At 40.8% G+C, this 19,168-nt stretch overlaps 1 protein-coding gene across 1 annotated transcript in view; it reads left to right on the top strand.

Annotated features, from left to right (window-relative positions):
• Nucleotides 1-4,074: 4,074 nt before the first annotated feature.
• Nucleotides 4,075-19,168, top strand: part of LOC131228974 (lariat debranching enzyme) — a 28,865-nt gene continuing 13,771 nt past the window's right edge. Inside the window, exons 1-9 of the mRNA XM_058224818.1 lie at nucleotides 4,075-4,235; nucleotides 4,350-4,466; nucleotides 5,339-5,496; nucleotides 7,726-7,847; nucleotides 8,129-8,322; nucleotides 10,122-10,304; nucleotides 10,382-10,500; nucleotides 10,614-10,753; nucleotides 15,531-15,647. Of these exons, the coding sequence (XP_058080801.1) occupies nucleotides 4,104-4,235; nucleotides 4,350-4,466; nucleotides 5,339-5,496; nucleotides 7,726-7,847; nucleotides 8,129-8,322; nucleotides 10,122-10,304; nucleotides 10,382-10,500; nucleotides 10,614-10,753; nucleotides 15,531-15,647 (1,282 nt within the window). The 5' untranslated portion in view covers nucleotides 4,075-4,103. The remainder of the gene's footprint in view (nucleotides 4,236-4,349; nucleotides 4,467-5,338; nucleotides 5,497-7,725; nucleotides 7,848-8,128; nucleotides 8,323-10,121; nucleotides 10,305-10,381; nucleotides 10,501-10,613; nucleotides 10,754-15,530; nucleotides 15,648-19,168) is intronic.

Genomic DNA, 19,168 nt, shown 5'->3' with positions numbered 1-19,168 from the left:
CGAGCGTCCATTTTTCTCCTGTATATGTAGCCCACTTAATGAATTAACTCGCATGATTTCTGGGCGAGGCCATGTTCATGGTCTGCAGTGTGAAATAAACAGCCTGGATCTCTCACACGAGTAACGCGGATGGACTGTTCATTGAATCCTCGCGCGGTATGCCTCGCATTTCTTATTGCATTTCATCACCATTGATGTGGGGTCCACATATCACGTCTCAGAACTATTCGGACACTACGGCGTACGTTTGGCACAATGTACTACACGTTGCATGCATCGGACGGTGTAGCTAGAATGTTGTTCTCGCAGCGCCCAACTGCAGATTGCATCGGACCGTTGATTGCCGGCAGCACCCGGCTGCTGTAAGATTCCTGCAGCACTAACCTCTGTGGGCCACGATAATGTATGTGTTATATCTGCGCCGTCCATTTTTTTTTCTCCAGCTCAAGTAGGGGCATGAACCCAAACATGAGGCAGATCCAAATCTGAAGTGGGCCACACCACAAGGAACAGGTGGGATATTGACCCTACCGTTAAAACGTTCCTAGAGCCTACCATGATGTTTATTTGTCATCCAGTCCGTTAAGGTAACTTGGATGAAGGCAAAACACAAATATCAGCTTGATCTATAACTTCTGGGCCGGTAGAAAGTTTTTACCGGTGGGCGTTCAATCCCCATTGTTTGCAGTAGTGTGGTCCATTTGATCTTTTGTTTTCCTCATGATTGGGCTTTTTACCTAAAATGGGCTGGCGAAACGGATGAACGGAGTGGATACAACACATATTTTAGCCGGAGCTGGCCATCCATCCAATCATGTGTGCAGTTTTTGGGTCCACCTTTCATTGATCTGGGCCATTCATCCGGTGGACCAACAAGCTGTGCTAGTGAAATGGCAATTTTCATGTTAACCAAAGGCACCCTAAATTGGCTGGATGCTTTCATGGGTTTAAAAAAAAAACCTAGGCCTGGGCCCAGGATATTTATGGATGCCCTGGGCCGAGTCCAGCTACCGACTTCTATGCAAGATCTAAATGACAAGAATGCCCATGAAAGCTGGGGCCAGGCGCCGGGCACTGGGTCCAAAATAAGCGGGCTAAAGGTTTCGCCCTAAAATCCAGTATTCTGCGGTCAGATTCCAGTCCGTCTTGGGCTTATCATCAAGGCTAGTGGGTTAGTCCTGGACCCGCGTTTTAGACCAGATGATTGATTTGACGTGACCTTGGGTTGCATCCAATGACATATACGTGTTGACAGATACTCGTTGCCAGTAATAATTCCTCGAGAGAACCTGAACCATCAATGGATGGCAGATCCAGGGGATTAACGTATAACTCAACACAGAAATTGTTTATACGTATGTTAGTTATGTAATGGTATCGTAGCTTACATAAATGATAATAATACATTTAAAATTATAGAGATTGGATACATTAAAATTATTATGTTTGATAATATTACACGTACAATTTCTAATGTGTAGCACATACCAAACTTTCGAAAGAGCCTTCTATCATCGAAAAAGTTCAGTAAAAATGACTATACATTTTCTGGTGAAAAGAGTCGATTGAAAATTGTTAAATGGACAATGGTAACAATAAAAGGAAATTTAACAGGCGACTTATATAATTTAATTAGAAATATCGTGGTTGGCAATGCTATTGTTGGTAATGTCACGATAGATTTTGTTACAATCTAACACAGGCGGTTAGGCAACATGAGCAAAAAATGACTAAATATACTCTTTGATCGAAATTTACTTTTTGCTTTAAAGTCTATAAATTTTTTTTTTTTTTAGGATTACCAATTTAAAGAGCTTTATAGAACCACAACCATAGGATCATGCCATCGGGCTCTCATATATTTTTTTTAAAATTCCAATTGATGTAAGGAATTAGGACGCAATCTAGTTGAAGTGTTTGTCCTTCCTAATTTAGACCAATCCATAGCTGGATTTACTCGGATGTCGATCCAATCTTCTAATGTTTGGTACCTTCTTGAATATTACAAACTTTCCAAAAGTCTCTTAAAAACTCTTTCATTTTGAAATGATTGTGAGAAACAATCTTGTTAGGTGTACCATAGTCGGATACATGATAAGATCCGACCTCTTGGCAAGTCTTTTATAGACATGTTAAGACATATTAAATCATAGTCATGTGGCATCCATCAATTTGTTCTCTTAAGGATATGTGCATAGGTTTGTACCTCTGTATTATTAATGGAACATGTAACGCTGAAGGAATACCAACTAAAGATACTCCCGAGTGTGATTATGATTTCTGCTAGTTCCAACTCATTACCATCGACAAATGATGACCTTACATTGTTCCACGTCAAGGCACCGAAAATGAGTGTAAACAGAGTGGATAAGCCTAAGCTTTATAATCCAAGGCATCTGCACATGAGCCTTGGGATGGACAGACTAAATCTCATACTTGTGTGCAACATGGACAAGATCTACACTTGTGTGCTGCATGGCATGTCTCCCTGAAGCATTCATCAATGGCCTGGTCCTGCTACTATAGGGCCCAAGACTTACCTGGCCAGGCAACCAGACCCATTCCCACTCCCCTAGATTTGACTTAAAAACTGGATGTTATTGCTGGATGGGCCTGAATCTATCCAATACTAGGCTGAATTGCGCTAACAACTAGAAGTGGGATAACTGCAGAATTTTAAGCCATATAACTAATTGCCCAGACATAAACTTGCATTTGTCCAAGTATGGAAAATAAGGACTCGGCCGACTAATTTAGCATTAGTGGGCTAAGTTTTATTCTGTGGGCCTATACAGTCCAGCTCGGTTTAGTTCACTAGCTGAGTTGGGCCTTGAAGCCATATCCTCTAGCTCATGGCTTGGGATGATATCAGGGCAGAAAGTCCGGTGGGTTGGGAGGGGTTGGTGTTCAACCCTCGCCCAACGCAAGGTTCATATACCTCAACCCCAACCCAACCCAACCCAACATCCGGTTAGGAATTCTTGACCCAAGCCCAACCCAAGTGGGCTTGGACGAGTTGGTTGGGTGGATACATGCTAATATTTTTGTTATTACATTAATCTTTTATATTTCAATACATGTTTTATTTTTTGTATATGTGATTTTATTAATCATATATGTAGTAATTTATGGAAAAAAACTTTATTTTTTTTAAAACAAACAAGCTAAAATAGAGGACAACTACTCCTTTAAAAGTCGTTTTGTGTAGCACAAAATCTATCTAGAAGATGATCCACGTTCAATTATAATTTATAAGTAACTTATATATTAATCGGGTTCGAGTTGGATTGGGCAACCCGAGGCCTCAACCTGACTCCGACACAAGTTTTATCGGGCTGGTGTTTGTATATCCCAACCCTGAAATCAGACTCGATACATCATGCCCGAGCCCAAGCCAATATTGGGTTGGTCACTAGTCGGTTGGGTTGAACCCACCCAACTTTCAGCCAGATGATATCCATGATTAGATGCATTGTCCCAGCCCAGCCCAGCCGAGCCCAGGCCAGCCCAGTTTCAACTTTCAAGATACCCCCGGCCTGATGGGCTGGACCCATTTTTAATAGGCCTAATGCCAAAATCGGGTAGCGTTTAGGTCTCAGCAGTGTTGAAAATTAGGGGTCGAGTATGGTCCTGGGTAGGTCCATTATTATGGACCCTGGTTAAAATCTGGTCGGGTCGGTTCCAACCATGTGGGGGCTAGTTAGATTAGCATTATTATCTATAGTAATTTGAGGGTCTCATCCAATAGCTTTCATGTGTCTGCGACATCCAACATCTTCGATAGGTTGCCCATCACGAGGACTAACTTGTGAAAAAATCTGCCATATATACTCATTGAGTGGTCCACATTATTTATCAATAGCTACTACACATTATTTTCATGGTGTGGCCCACCTGATGAGTAGATAGAGCTGATTTTTGTTTTATATGGTCCTCATGATGGGTTAACTTATTGAAAGGGTTGGATAACAGGTTGGAAATTATTCGTTGGGTGGACCATGGGGAGCCGAGTATAGTACGGCTCTTCAAGGACGTGACCCGCGGCCGAAAGGACCCGGACCCGGTAAGGCAGGTTAGTTCGGGTTTGGTGCCATGAGACCCGAATGAACCCGGCCGTTAACGGCTCCGAAACGCGCCGTTCTTCATTTCCTCTTCTTCAACGTTCTAGGGTTTCTTCTTCCAATCCCACCTCCACTCCAACAGCAGCAGAAGCAACAGGAACGAAAAGCATGAGAGTAAGTAAAATCGCCTAACCTCTCTCTCTCTCTCTCTCTCTCTCTCTCTCTCTCTCTCTCTCTCCTTGGAAGTATTTTCATTTCCTTCGTTTCATCTCTTTCTGTGAAAAAAAGATAGCAGTAGAAGGATGCATGCACGGAGAGCTGGATGACGTATATTCAACTCTCCTACATCTCGAGAAGGTGGAGAATACAAAGATCGATCTCCTCCTTTGCTGTGGCGACTTCCAGGTCCCTACCCTTCCTTTTCTCTTTTATACTAGTTCATTTACACGTGGCACACATCTGCCTCAATCCACACCATCCAATCTGCGCAAGTCCCGTTGTACGCCTGTCCTTGCCCCAGAATTGTACCGACCCGATTTGCCCCAGAACGATTGGAATGTAGGGGGTGAGGTATGCATGGTCACTGTGCAATTGTTCTGTAGTTCAATCCTCAACGTTCAAGCTGTGGGGCCTGCTGTAGATGGAGGCATTGGCTTGGAGAGCTGTAGTGGGCATTCACTTGTTGAATTCTGAAATGTTTGCCAATAATGCATGGGCGATGCTGTTTCTGGCACATGAACTATCAACAGTGGGGCCCATGGTTTGGACTGTTCGGATGAACTCGTACAATTGTTGTGTGCATTTCTGTAAATTTTCATACTCTGTATGAGTATTGAGTGAGGTTGTGGGGCCCTGATGTACTGGGACATGTACAGTGCACTGATGTTCCTAGTCTGTACAGTTGAGGCCCATTGTTTGTTGATCCAGGCCATTTGTCTGATGGTCATCATCCGATGTTTGGCCCTTTCCACCAGACCATTGCTTTGCTTTTGTCCTCAACCATCTACTTGTAGGCTACTGACCAAGGGTTTGCAATCTTCCAATCTAGAAGATAATTGGAGTAGTCCTCTACCAAAATGGGCCCCATCAGTTAAACAACATGGATTACTGAACCATTGGCCCACTTACACAGATTGGATGCATTAGTATGGACAGTACACATGTTCCTAATGGATGATCGGGACCCTGTAATTCTTTGTCGAGAATTCATCATTTGGTTAGTTGTACATGGAGCAACCATTGGCTGACCATTGGCTGAGTATTGTTATTTTGAGCAGGCTGTTCGGAATGAAAATGATTTGGAGAGCTTAAATGTCAAACCCAAGTACCGCAGTATGAACTCATTCTGGAAGTACTACTCTGGACAAGAAGTAGCTCCTATTCCCACTGTGTTCATTGGCGGGAATCACGAGGCATCGAATTACTTGTGGGAACTGTGAGTTTTAACATGTATATCATTTTAGTTTGGTTTTCTTTGAATGATTTGATCGGTTACTGGGAATTTGCTGGATTTGACTATGGACTTGGATCAAGGTAATGAGATTACCGACAATAGAGCCTTAGGAATCATTGGCGAATCAGGATGCGTTATGTTGACCACAAATAGCTGTGGCAACTGACAAGGTTAGGATGCTAGTGATGATTTGAATTTTCAGTGGGATGTGCTATTGTTTTTTGTGGGGGATAGAATAAATGAATTCAGCTCTTCAAGAAAAAAAAAGGCACTGAATCCAGTTGTGCTGCCTTGAAGCTGTCATACACAGTCATGAAACATGGCCAATCCTTCAAACTAGCTCTTGATGCTTCTTTTTTTTTTTTTTCTTTTCTTTTTAAACCTTTGTATTTTCTCCCCTTGTGTCCTTTTTATTTTTAGTTTTTGGTTTTTGAAGAGTACTGCAATACTATTAAAAAGCAACAAAAACCAAACGAGCCTAAGGGAAAGAATACAACCCCAAATTACAACTTAAGCAAAGACAATTTTACAATCATTAACATCCTTAACTCCGGATACCCAATCTAGAACATCTCTTCTAGACATCCAAAAGACCTCCTCCCAGGGGCCTTTGCTATTGAGGAAGCACCTTCTAAATGTTCTAGAACACTTCTAGCAAGACCAAGAGCCATATGGATAACTCGACCTTACCAAGAAACCCATCTTGCCAGGCCCAAAAATGTGCGGTGACCGTAAAAGGCATAACCCGTGCAACTTCAAACAATACCAAAAACCCAGACCAAATTTGCCTCGTTAGTGGGCAATGAAGAAAAATATGATCTATCGTCTCCGCCTCATTTATTTAGATGAGGCAAACATTGGGAAGTATCATCAAACGTTTCTAAAAATTATCTATGGTTAATATTCTCTCTTCCCACCAACCAAGCGAAAGTCGCCACCTTAGATGGAGTACCATAAAACCAGAGGCCGTGAAGGAAATCCTGATTTGGAAATGATGAAGCTCTATGGGTCAAGTTATAGAAAGTTCAAACTGAAAATTTACCCGATGGATAGGCACTCTAAACCGGGGCATCCGATGAAGACAAAGATTGGTGAAAATGCTGCAAGCACTCCAACAGTCTGACAACTCATTTGCCTCCTCATCAGATAAGTCCCTCCTACAAGGAGGGCACCATACCCCATAGGTGCCTTGAGTACAATAGCAACTAGCTACAAGCAAGTCTCAAGCAAATCTTTGTCCTTTTTATTTAACTGTGAAACATAGAAAGTACCATTTACAATCATTCAGATCTCATTTGGTTTTCTCTTCAGTTTCCCTACTTACCCACAAATTTCTGGTGGATTATTCTCAAAAGCATGCACCATGAATACACACAAACCAAAAGCTATGAAGGTTTAGATTGTACGCTTTTGTCTTGTCTTCTAATTTTTATTATATAGCAAGTTCATGGTATTCCGTAACAGTAATGGAGGCCATAACAGCCACCACCATTACCGTTACGATATGGGTCGTAAGGATATGGTGGCTGTAAACTCTATGCACTGTCTATGTATTGGAGTGAATTTAGTGAAGTATGTTAAAGTTCAAATCCATGGCTGTAACAATCAGAAATGCATATGCTTAAATTTTGTGCTATTGGCAGTCAACTCTTTGTACTTTAATCACCACACTTAGATGCCTAGGGCATTCCCTATAAGTAACATGCTGCATCGGAACCTGGGTGCAGTGAGACATGGGCAAAGGTGGCTAGGGCGCCCCTTATGGCCTGTGATAGAGTCGAATGCAGAACATGATTCATGTAGCCAGCCCCAATTTGTTGATGATGATTGCTTAAACCATCATCGTAAGCTATAAATTTTGCATTTTGGTATTGTTTGTCATCGATCTTGTTTAGTTGGTTTATTTTTTCCTTTTTATTGCTTTTTGTGCGAGTGGCCATTATCTTTCAGTTTCTTACTTTACTGTAAAGTCTCCTGAGTTTACTATAATGTTGATTTGGCATGTGCCTAATGGTTCTGTGTCTTCTGACTGGTTTATGTTTATAGTACGAATTCTTTCTATCTTTTTTATTAAAAAAAGTACGAATTCTATTGGTGGAGTGTACTTCTCTATAGATGACAGAATTTATCTGGTTTCGTTCAAGTATTGGATTTCTTAGATTTTTCTGGGGTTATGTTGTAATGCACTCAACTCATTGGCTGCCTTTGTAGGTACTATGGAGGATGGGCAGCACCTAACATATATTTCTTGGGCTTTGCTGGAGTTATCAAATTTGGCAACATCCGCATTGGTGGGCTATCCGGAATCTATAATGCACGGCACTACTCTCTAGGCAAGTTAATCTTATCATTCACATGGTTTCTCTTTCATCTTTTATTTTGTTACTAAAGGCCTTTACACCCTCTTTTAAAATCATCCCTGCATTTCGTAACTCTTGTATCATCCATGTATGTATTATAGTGAAAAAAGGGATTGATAATTAAGTCTTTGAATGTTGCATTGCCTTATTTACATTCAAGATGCATATGGATTGTTGGATTAGTTACATGGTACTTATCATGTGATTCTACTACCCTTGGTGTATCCAAAATTTTTTCAGTGTTTCATGAGCAGGACATTTTGAGAGGGCTCCTTATAACGAGAGTGATATTCGGTCTATATATCACGTGCGTGAGTACGATGTGCACAAGCTCATGCAAGTTGAGGAACCAATCGATATTTTCATTTCGCATGATTGGCCTGTTGGCATCACTGACTATGGAAACTGGAAGGAACTTGTTCGTCAAAAACCCTTTTTCGAGAAAGAGGTAATTATGTCATACCGTGATCACATTTCTAGAGCACATCAATACAAAATTGTGATCTTATGAAATGAATTTCTCAATCAAGCTAGTTGGAAATACTATCATTCTTTTGTCATACCCGATGTTCAAGGTGCATCTCATTTGAAGCAAATGTGCCATAACAACTATAGAGTTCTTGATGGTATGGTCTCAAATAGGCTTGATTTTATGTATTTCACACACATTTTCGTACCTTCCCTTTAGTTGCCTCAACTTGGGAGCAACACGTACTTGATGAATGTAATGGAAACTCCAAATGGAGGGTTGTGCAATAGAGCAAGAACAAATCTTTTAGCGACTTACTAGTTACTCATAATTTTCAGATCCAAGTGTCTCTATTTATCCCACCCATATCTGCATCTTATTGTGAGGAATAGACCTATTTGATCACAACCTTTAACTAGGAAAAAAGAAAAGAAAAAAGCCAGCATTATAGTTAAAACTTCAAATGCTACATTTCTCTTGTTTAACATTGAGCATGCTTTGTATGCATGTGCGCGTGCGCACACTGTGGTTTTGCTAATGTCCTTACCTTCATGGGGATGTTAGCAACATCCCTAGAGCTTTTGAATGATATTTGGTGTGAGCTGTCATTGATTTGAATTGTTCATTCATTCATTCTACTAGGATCAAGCCATGTTGCAAAAATCACATCAATCAGATTATCCTAAACATCTGATCAATAGCATGAAAAATGGACAGCCAAGATTGAGCGTAGAAACAAAATAGGTCAAATCATCATCTTGAAACAACATCTATTTATAGATCCCACTTTGTATTGCTTATGATTCCAAAGTAGCACTTTGGTTTGATGATTCTACCTGTGTGATCTGTCTCATAAACAATAGATGGTTGTCACAAATTGGCCCGGATCATCCGATTGTTGTGATTCTTGCACCATGGCTTGCTCTCAATGGTACTATTGAATGAATCATCCGGATTGATGATTGGAAATCCCATGTGTCACTTAAAACACTTTATGGAGGGAGGGTTCTACAGTTCTATAGCGCTCGGACAATAAAAACTATGGTAGGGATTTTATGAGCAGGCCACTACAAGAGGGCACATTAGAGATACCGAAACTTGGTTTCTATATGATTGGTGTTATTAGATGCATAGAATCGCTTTTGAGGAAGCAATTATATATTCATTTCACATATTAACCTTGTTGGTATCACTACGGAAATGGAATCTGGAAGAAACTTGTTTTTTCTCAAGGAAGAGGTAGTGTCAGGTATGTAAGGGTCGCACTTTTTAGACTGCTTTGTAAATATAAAATAGCACATTCTCATAGAATCCCTGGTTAAAGCTATTAAGTTGGATAGTTGATGTTCAATGATCCTTTCATTTAAATAAAATTTCTGTAGCGCCAATGATTTTTTTCCATATATCTGATGGCAATCTTGTTGATCTCATCTAAATCTTTGATTGATTGTGGTGTTGATGTGACATCCCAACTATGGTAACTAAAGATATGGTCCTTGTGGAATGGCGGAACAGGATTCATGTAGCTGACCCCAATTAGTTGGGATAAACCTTAGATAATGATGATGATGATCGTTGTGACGTCCCAAATGCTTTAGCATGTCTTCTCTTTATTAGTTGAGTAAGAGGCCTCACATGATTTCAGTTAATGAATATAGTGGAAAATTTAAATGGAGGGTAGTTAATAGAGTAAGCTTAATTGTTTTAGTCGTTTGGCTGGGCTTTCTATTGCTGTTGTTTATTTAACACCATATATCTTTTACATAAATCATTGTCAGATTCAGGAAAGAACTCTGGGAAGTAAAGCTGCTGCAGAATTGCTGGACAAACTGAAACCACCATACTGGTTTTCGGCTCATCTCCACTGCAAATTCCCAGCTATTGTTCAACATGGGGAAGGTGGTCCCATTACAAAGTTCCTGGCACTTGATAAGTGCCTTCCAGGGCGCAAATTTTTACAGGTACTCTCTTTATGCACTTCACGATTGCCATTATCTAGAAGCTAATTCAGTTTGTTTTGCTGTTGTTTATTCTCTAGATTCTTGAAATTGAATCTGGCCCGGAACCTTACGAAATTCAGTATGACGAAGAGTGGCTTGCTATAACACGGAAATTCAATTTTATCTTCCCTTTGACCAGAAGACCTATGCAGTTCGGGTGTGTGTCTCTATGGTTTGCTTTGTGTGAAATTGAAATATTTTTATTTTTTGTTAAATCAGTTGCAATATAGGAAGTATTGCTAATCTACAATCCTTTTCGATGTGATGCAGCACTCAGCACCTTGAAAACCAAGATTACCGACAGTGGGTTAGGAATAAGCTAAAAGCTAGAGGGGCCAAGCCTTTTGATTTTTCAAGGACAGTCCCATCTTACGATCCTTTTCAGTCCGGCTTTAATAATTCATCATCAGGTAATGTTCTCTACATATTTTAATTTCTCATGTTCGATGAAAACTTTACACCTCAGGCAAACAGATAGAAGGTTTATTGAAGAAGCTGCCAGTTTACTGTGTACTTTGTATTTAGTTTTTTTGCGTAAAAAAATTGCATTTGTGAAGAATGGTTGTGTGGATTGCAAGGTGTCCCAAATCTGTTATGTATCAGCCGTATCAGCTGATACGTAACAGTAATGGCATTTATCGTTACATGATACGGGGCTGAAATGGTGGGGTCCAAAAAAAGAGAATTGAAATGGCCGTTACGGGGTCGTAACAGCTGTTACAGGGCATAATGGTCGTTATGGTCCCCGTAACAGTCATTACGCATGGTAATGCAGTGGCATTTTCACACCGGGCTCAAGTGGGGTCGCTTGTGGGATGCAGGGGCATACTCGGGGTGGGCGGGGCCCACGGGAGAGGTCTCGTGTTCGCGATTCCTCACCGGGGGTGATTAATGTGCATTTCACACCAGGCTCGAGTGGGGTAGCCTGTGGGATGCGGGGACACACTCGGGGTGGGCAGCCCATGTGAGGCGGTACCCATGTGATTTGGAGCCCACGAGGAGGGTTCGGTCGAGGTTCTAACCCTTGAGATGTGGGGCCTGGGCTATGAGATAAATGGATTAATTCGTCATACTCTAACAGTTCGAGCTTTTAGAGCAAGTGGTTAATTGTCCTGCATCACACGGTAACCTAAAAGAAAACGAGAAAAAGAAAAAGAAAAAAAGAAAAAAAGAAAACACACCTGATTTTCTTCTTCTTCTTCTTCGTCTATTGGTGTGTAGGGCTGTCAACGGGCCGGGCCTGGGGTAGGTCTCGGCCCGGATTTTGAATGTTTCGGGTTGGGCCGTTGGGCTGGGTCTATTCAAAATTTTGAATTTTCAGGCCTGAGCCCGGCCCATTGACACCCCTACTGGTGCAACACTACTACGGGGTTACTGCGGTTGCTGCTTCTTCTTCTTCTTTCTTTCCCATGGTATGGACCCCTTCTCTCTCTCTCTCTCTCTCTCTCTCTCTCTCTCTCTCTCACAGGAAAAAAAACAAATGCAAAGCACTTAAGTTTTTTTTTTTTTTTTTTTTTTTTTTTAATACTTTGCGGCATACGCCGATTAGTGCACATGCACATGAACTGTTTTGGTGCATGGGGCCCACCTTGATTTATGTGTTGTATATCTATGCTGTTCATCTGTTTTTTTCAGTTCATTTCACGCCATGGTCCCTAAAATGAAACAATTCTAAATCTCAGGTGGATCGCACAATAGGGATTGAATGCTCACAGTTAAAAACTTCCTATGGCCCATTGTAATGTTTATTTTCCATCAAACCTGTTGATAAGGTCACGTAGACCTAGATTAAGGGAAAACACAAACGACGGCTTGACCCAAAAAGATCTTTTGGCCCAAGAAGTTTTTAATGGTCGGAATTTAATCCCTACTATGCAGTCCACCTGTGATTTGGATTTGCCTCATTTTCGGTACCACGCCCTAAAATAAGTTGGCAAAAAGGTTGGATGGCATGGATATACAACAAATGTGTTGAGGTGGCCCCACATTCAAGGCATCACTCACTACGGTCCACCTGAGATTTAGATTCATCTGATTTTTGGGACCATGCCTTAAAATGAGTTGGTAAAACAAATTAACGACATGGATATAACAATACATTGAGATGGGCCTTGCATTCAGGGCCTCACCTACTAGTGGTCCACCTGAGATCAAGATCTGCCATGTCATAAAATGAGTTGGCAAAACGGATGAACGACATGGATATATAATACATACATCAAGGTAGGCCCATGTACATGGCCCTAAAAAATTGTACATGAAGATATATTAACTCAAAATTAATTAATCAAATTATGGACCGTTGTTGCTGAGTCACAATCCAAAAATTAAATTAGTTGAATGATTTTCATTGTTAATTTGTAGACTTCTTTTTCGAAATAGGACCATGTGATATTTTTTCATTCTTCACTATCCAATAAATGTCCACCAATCCATTTGTGGGATAAGTACCAATAGATTGCATGAAATTAAGGCTGATTTGGGACATCGAATGGTCCGCCAAATCAGCCCCAAATCAACAACATTATTCACTTGAATTTAATTTCATTTTTTCTTAAGATCTATTGGGAAAAATGATATCAAAAATCCCTAACCTTTGTGTTGAAATGAAATGTATGAGAGTCGCGAGGTATGTAATACACCAATACTATAAATAATAATAAAACCTACAAATATGAGATGTTTTGGTATTACATTCATTCTAATAAATTTATATTGATATTATATAGTTAAATAATTAAATATAAAAGATTTGCAATTAATTCCAAGTTTTCAGGTTCATAATTTATTAGACAGCCCGATAAAACACTCTCACTAAAGATTGGACCGTTACACTACCTTAAACATGTTCAAAATTAGAAATGAATGCATAGTTAGAATATTTACAATTTTTCGCATTTTTTCCAGATGTTTTTGACCAAAAATAAATAAATAAATAAATTCGACTGATACGGGGGCGTATTGGCCATTATATCCCCCCATATTGGCCATTTCGTTTATTCAGCTTATCGGTAATGCTGGGCACCGTTACCACAATGGGATACCTTTATGGATTAGGAACCTTTTTCTTTAATTATACTCTAACAGAGATGCTTCACACTTCTTTTTAAAGATTTTTTTTGTTTTTTTTTTCTTGTAAATTATAGTATTTAAAGTTTCACAAAGTGTTAAGCGAGTTAGCAACAGATTTGGGTGCGGGTGTGAGGAAGCATCTGTTTTAAAATGTTTTCGAGTATAAAAGGCTAGGAAGTGGGAGTGGGAGTGTGAGTTTGAAGTGCAATTCAAAGTGGGAGTTACACCTAGTTAGAAGGATCAACAACTCAATGCTAAACTTCATTCCTTGATAAGATGTAATTTATAATTCATTTTCATATATGATTTATGTACTATTTTTTTTTTTTTCTAGTTTCAGAGGTGTGGACGTTGTGCCTTCACCCATTTCGTCTAGATTGGAGTATGTTACCTAAAACATGACACCCCCATGATTTTTGTTCCGGATCGAGCATTTCGGATTATGGGTCATTTGCGATCCATATTGCTATTTTTAGCGACCTAAATTGTTGCTCTTTGTTCTTAAGGTAGATAAATATCCCTTTATTTATTTAGTTATATTATAACACTAGCTATACGAGATCTATAACAAGAACAACATTCATCATTTCACATATAAATTGCAATATGAGTTCATATATAAAACTATACTGCATACACAGTGTATGCATTGGAATGATGCACATGATCCTACCCCTAGTGTACCACGTATTGGAGGAAGCAGCGTACCATGTTCCTGTTCCCGTACCACTTATCAAAGCGGCCCATGATCCAGGTAACCTTGGATTGGACATTGCCTCGATTGCTCTCTCAGCTTTTTGTCACATATTACTTAGGTTTGAGGGAATAAAGGGGCAGATTCTGTGAGGATGTGCTCTCTTGCAGGTATATGGAACAGTTAGTAGGAATGCAACAATAGGACATTCCCAACAAATTGGTTTTGTCAGTCAGGTCATAGAGGTTGCAAGGGGTAGGATGATATCTTGCATGTTGGCCCTTAATGAGTTCGTGGTCTGTAAGACAGAAGATTGCTATTGGGAATGGACAGTTTTCTTCTTCTTCTTCTTCTCCTTCTTTTATTTATTTATTTATTTTATTGATGTACAAGGTGCATACAGCAGAATTTATGCTTGCTGATGTATTTTTAGCCTTTCTGGCTCCCTTTTTAATAAATACTGTAACTAGGTTTCGAGCCCATGTCTCAGTGGTAGACAGGTAATGTTTCAACATTGAGAGGTCTTGAATTCGAGCCAGCTTACCCAGCATAAAAAGGAAACTGTTAACTGTTTTCTACTTCTCTTTGCCAAACTGCATCTGTGGTAGCAATATAATTGGTTACCAAGTAATAAAACATTCAGTTTTTTCTGAGTGTCCACTTGCCACTGATCAGACAGATGGTTAGGATCATCAGATGAGTGTGATTTAAACTGTGGTTAATCCACAGCGGGGTTCATTAGATGAAATATTTGGAGCATGCTGATATAGGCAGGTTGTTCCATCACAATGCATGTCAAGGTACATTGTATAAGACCAGTCATATGGTATTGGTATCACTCCTCAATCCTTATATACATGCACATTGTATATTGGGGTTTTCTACACAGGTTTGGACATAAAGACAAACGACAACCGCACATTTCATGCCTGAACTCCTGTCCAAGTAAATGCAAAAAAAAAAAAAAAAAAACCACGATTTTTTCTCTGGCAAATATTGCACCCTGGGAAATATGAATGCTCTCTCCAGGTTGCTGATACGACCCATACAAAAATTTCCAGACTAGGCTTGTTAGGAGGCATCATTTTTAGACTTAAGGTATCTTGTTTTGGATGTTAGAAAACAGATGTGTGCTAGTAGTTATTGCTTTCAGCTCCCTCGTATTATTGTCCTTTAATTGGCCCTCAATTCTGTGATACCATCAGAATAAAGCTGTCACTATATCTTGTCTAATGTAATCATACAATAATTGCCTTTTTATGGGAAGGTAGTATGTGTGATTTCCTGCTTTTTAAGGTACTACGTACAATTTTCCATTGATAGTTCAAGGACTTTTTTTTTCAAGGACAAATTAGAATCTGCAAGACTGCAACATGCGCGCTGACATAGTGACAGTTTTTCATTTAATTTATTTTGTTTAGGACATTGTCGAAACCCCCAGACGGAATCCCTACTGCAGTTTCTAGAACTCCCTTATCTTCTTGATAGCACATCAGAATCAAGAATGATAGCACAGAGTCCTACATTACACCGGAGAGGTAATTGTTGTCATCCTTTGCATAGTTCATGATAAATAAACTTTTGTGTTTCTGTTGATGTTTTTATCTCATTAACTTTCATGCAATCATAGCATATTATCCCCTAAATGTTCCTGAAAATTCACTGTTAGTGCCAGTGAAATAAATCATAGACTTCCCTCAAATATCTTTTTTCTTTTCTTCTTCTTCTTCTTTTTTTATTTTTATTTTTATTTTTATAACTTAGCTCATATATCACCTTTTTTTTTTTTATAGAAGTAATGGGCTTATATTAAAACAAGCGAAAAACTACAAAGACTGCCGAGATGGCAGGAGCAGCAAAGAAAAAGAAAACAAACGAAAACAAGAAAAGAAACAGAAAGAGAGGAAAGAAAATTAGTGTCCTAAGAACTGGAAGTCAAAACCCTTCAGATCGGGGACGATAGCTGCCCATTCGATGGTGAGGTTCTTCACCCAGGATCCTACAACTGAAGCCGCTGATTGAGAGTTGTTGAAGCATCTCTTGTTTCGTTCCTTCCACATCGCCCACCAGATAGCGACGATAGTTATTTTCCAAACCGTAGTTTTTCTTTTGCCCAATTTAAATCCATTCTAGTAATCCAGTAAGTGAGAAGTAGATTGAGGCATGCATCCAGACACATTGAATCTCGAAAGAAAATCATCCCGAATGAGGGATATGAATGGGCAGTGAACCAGCAAGTGGTCGACAGACTCCTCATTTCCCATACAGCATAGGCAAATGTTGGGGAGTTGCATTCCTTTTTTCTGCAGGTTGTCGATCGTTAGGATCCTATTCTTAGCCATGAGCCAAGCAAAACAGATGAACTTGGGGGGTATAGGGTATTTCCAGAGAAAAGGGGATGCACGAGACCGCAGGGGAGAGTTGGGAATTAGAAGCGAGTATAGAGACTTCACAGAGAAACGGCCCAATTTTTCTTTCGTCCAGAAGATCTTATCAGGAATCGCCAGGTTCGGAGAAGCTAAGGCCAAACAGTGGAGGAGATTGGTGTAGTCATTTATTTCCCATTCATTAAGGTTCCTGCGAACAAGTATGTTCCAGACAATGCCTGAGTCGGTGGAGGAGAAGTAGACGACCAGGGTGTTCTTGTTGACGGCGAGGCGGTAAATGGACGGAAATCGGTCCTTGAGCGTCGATTCCCCCAACCATTGGTCTTCCCAGAAACGAATTGCGACACCATTCCCCAGTTCGAAGCCCGTGTTTTCAACCACTGTTTTTAGAGCGAAGGATACCTTTCCAGATATGAGACGCTCTATAAGCCGAAGAGTCCTTTGTCCACCATCCCCCTGGGCGAAGATCCATATTTTCCTTTTATTATAGACCACCATAGCGCATCCTGTTCCGATCCTAGCCTCCATGACCACTTACCCAGTAGGGCTCTGTTCATGATTTTAAGGTTTTTGACGCTCGCTCCACCTTCCTGAAAGTGGCTACAGACCTCCTTCTAGTCTAGGAGATGAAATTTCTTTTGATTTTTCTTCCCACACCATAGGAAGTCCCTTCTCAACTTATCGATCCAACGCAGAACAGCAGGGGGCCACGACAGGAGGGACATGAAATATATAGGAATGTTAGATAAGGCAGCTTTTATAAGGGTGAGTCTTCCCCCAATGGATAGATATTTGCATTTCCACGTGGCCAGCGACTTGTGGATTTTGTCCACAACCTTGTCCCACATCGACAACGGGGGGGGGGGGGGAGATAGCTAGGGGAAGCCCAACGAATGAGGTAGGGAATTGAGCATAAGTACACCCCAACGAATTAGCAAAAACAGACAAGTCCTGCTTCGGAATATTGGCCCCAAAGATTTTCGATTTGTCCATATTTATTCGCTGACCAGAGACAGCTTCAAAGCATCGGAGTGTAGTGTGAAGGTTGAGAACGGCTTCCGCCTCTGCTTCAAGCATGATAAGGGTGTCGTTTGCAAATTGGATGTGGGAGATGGGCATATGGACCTCTGGCATAGAGATCCCTTTGAAATGGCCCACGCTTTGGCCCTTGAGAATCATCTGAGATAGGGCCTCGTCGATGAAAAGAAAGAGGAGAGGGGAAAGAGGATCCCCTTGCCGAATGCCCCTAGAGCTAGGGAAGAAACCTTTTGGGACACCATTGAGGAGGATTGAGAACTGGGCCGACTCGATGCAGGATTGAATCCCACCCCTCCATTTGACTCCAAACCCCATGCGGATCAGCATATATTGAAGAAACCCCTAGTCAACATGATCATAAGTTTTCTCAATGTCAAGTTTGCAGAATATGGATTTCGTTCCCGTCGAGTGGTAGGTGTGAAGCACTTCATTAGCGATTAATGCACCATCGGTTATCTGTCTACCCCTTAGAAAAGCATGTTGATAATTTGAAATCAGGTTCCCCATTACTGACGATAATCTGATGGCCAGGATTTTAGCCAGGATTTTATACGGGCCTCCGATCAGACTAATGGGTCTGAATTCAAGGAAAGAGCTTGCGCCAACCACTTTTGGAATGAGGGCGATGAAGGAAGCTCCTATACCTTTAGAGATTTTGCCTCTGGAATGAAATTCATTGAGGAAGTTCATGATATCTGGACGAACCGTTTACCAAAAATATTGAAAGAAACTGATGGGAAATCCATCAGGCCCTGGCAATTTATCACCTTCCATGGCATCCATGGCCGATTTGGCTACCTGATCTGAGAAGATCTCCAGAAAGTCCGCATCCGATTGAAGAAGAGAGGAGAAGGGGATGCCATCCAAGCGAAATCTATTCCAGCCCTCGGAGGTGAGAACAGAGGTGAAGTGATCGATAGCAAGTTGAGAGATCTCGTCCAGGTCGTCAGTTTGGTCGCCGTCTTTGGAGATGGTGAGGATGGCATTCGCTCTTGTCTTCATGTTAGCTATGGCGTGGAAGTATCGAGTATTTTGTTCTCCTTCCGATATCCATCTGGACCTAGATTTCATCCTCCAAGTATGTTCATCTTCAAGAGTTCTGGTCGTCAGGGATTGGATAATCTGGATTCGTCTGGAAAGAAAGTCTTCCGAAATATCAGAGCCTTCAACCGTAGAGTCAAGGCGTTGAAGTTCAGCAATAAGAGCTTCCGTCTCAGCCTCTCTCTATCGAAATTAAGATTCCTTCCATTCTTTTAGCTTCTCCTTGATATACCTGAGTTTACAAATCAGCTTGTGACTGGCAAAATCGTTGACTTGGAAAGAGGTCCACCACTCGATAATTTTCTCCTTGAAACCTTCAATGCGGAGCCAGGCGGAATTGAATTTAAAAGGTTTGGGGCCCCAATTTACTTCAGACTCCGAGAGAAGGATGGGGCAGTGGTCCGACGTCGTCCTTGGAAGAGCAATCTGGTTGACAGCGGGAAAACTTTGGATCCAATCCGGGGATAGGAGAAATCTGTCTAAACGAGATTGAATTTGGGATTTTCGACCATTGGACCAAGTATATCTGGCACTTGCGAGCGGGAGATCCACGAGCTCCTGATCCTGAATCCAGTTTGAGAAAGTTTGCATAG

The sequence above is a fragment of the Magnolia sinica genome, chromosome 16 (genome assembly GCF_029962835.1).
Source record: "Magnolia sinica isolate HGM2019 chromosome 16, MsV1, whole genome shotgun sequence".
Lineage (NCBI taxonomy): Eukaryota > Viridiplantae > Streptophyta > Magnoliopsida > Magnoliales > Magnoliaceae > Magnolia > Magnolia sinica.
This window is presented reverse-complemented; position numbering and strand designations above follow the sequence as displayed.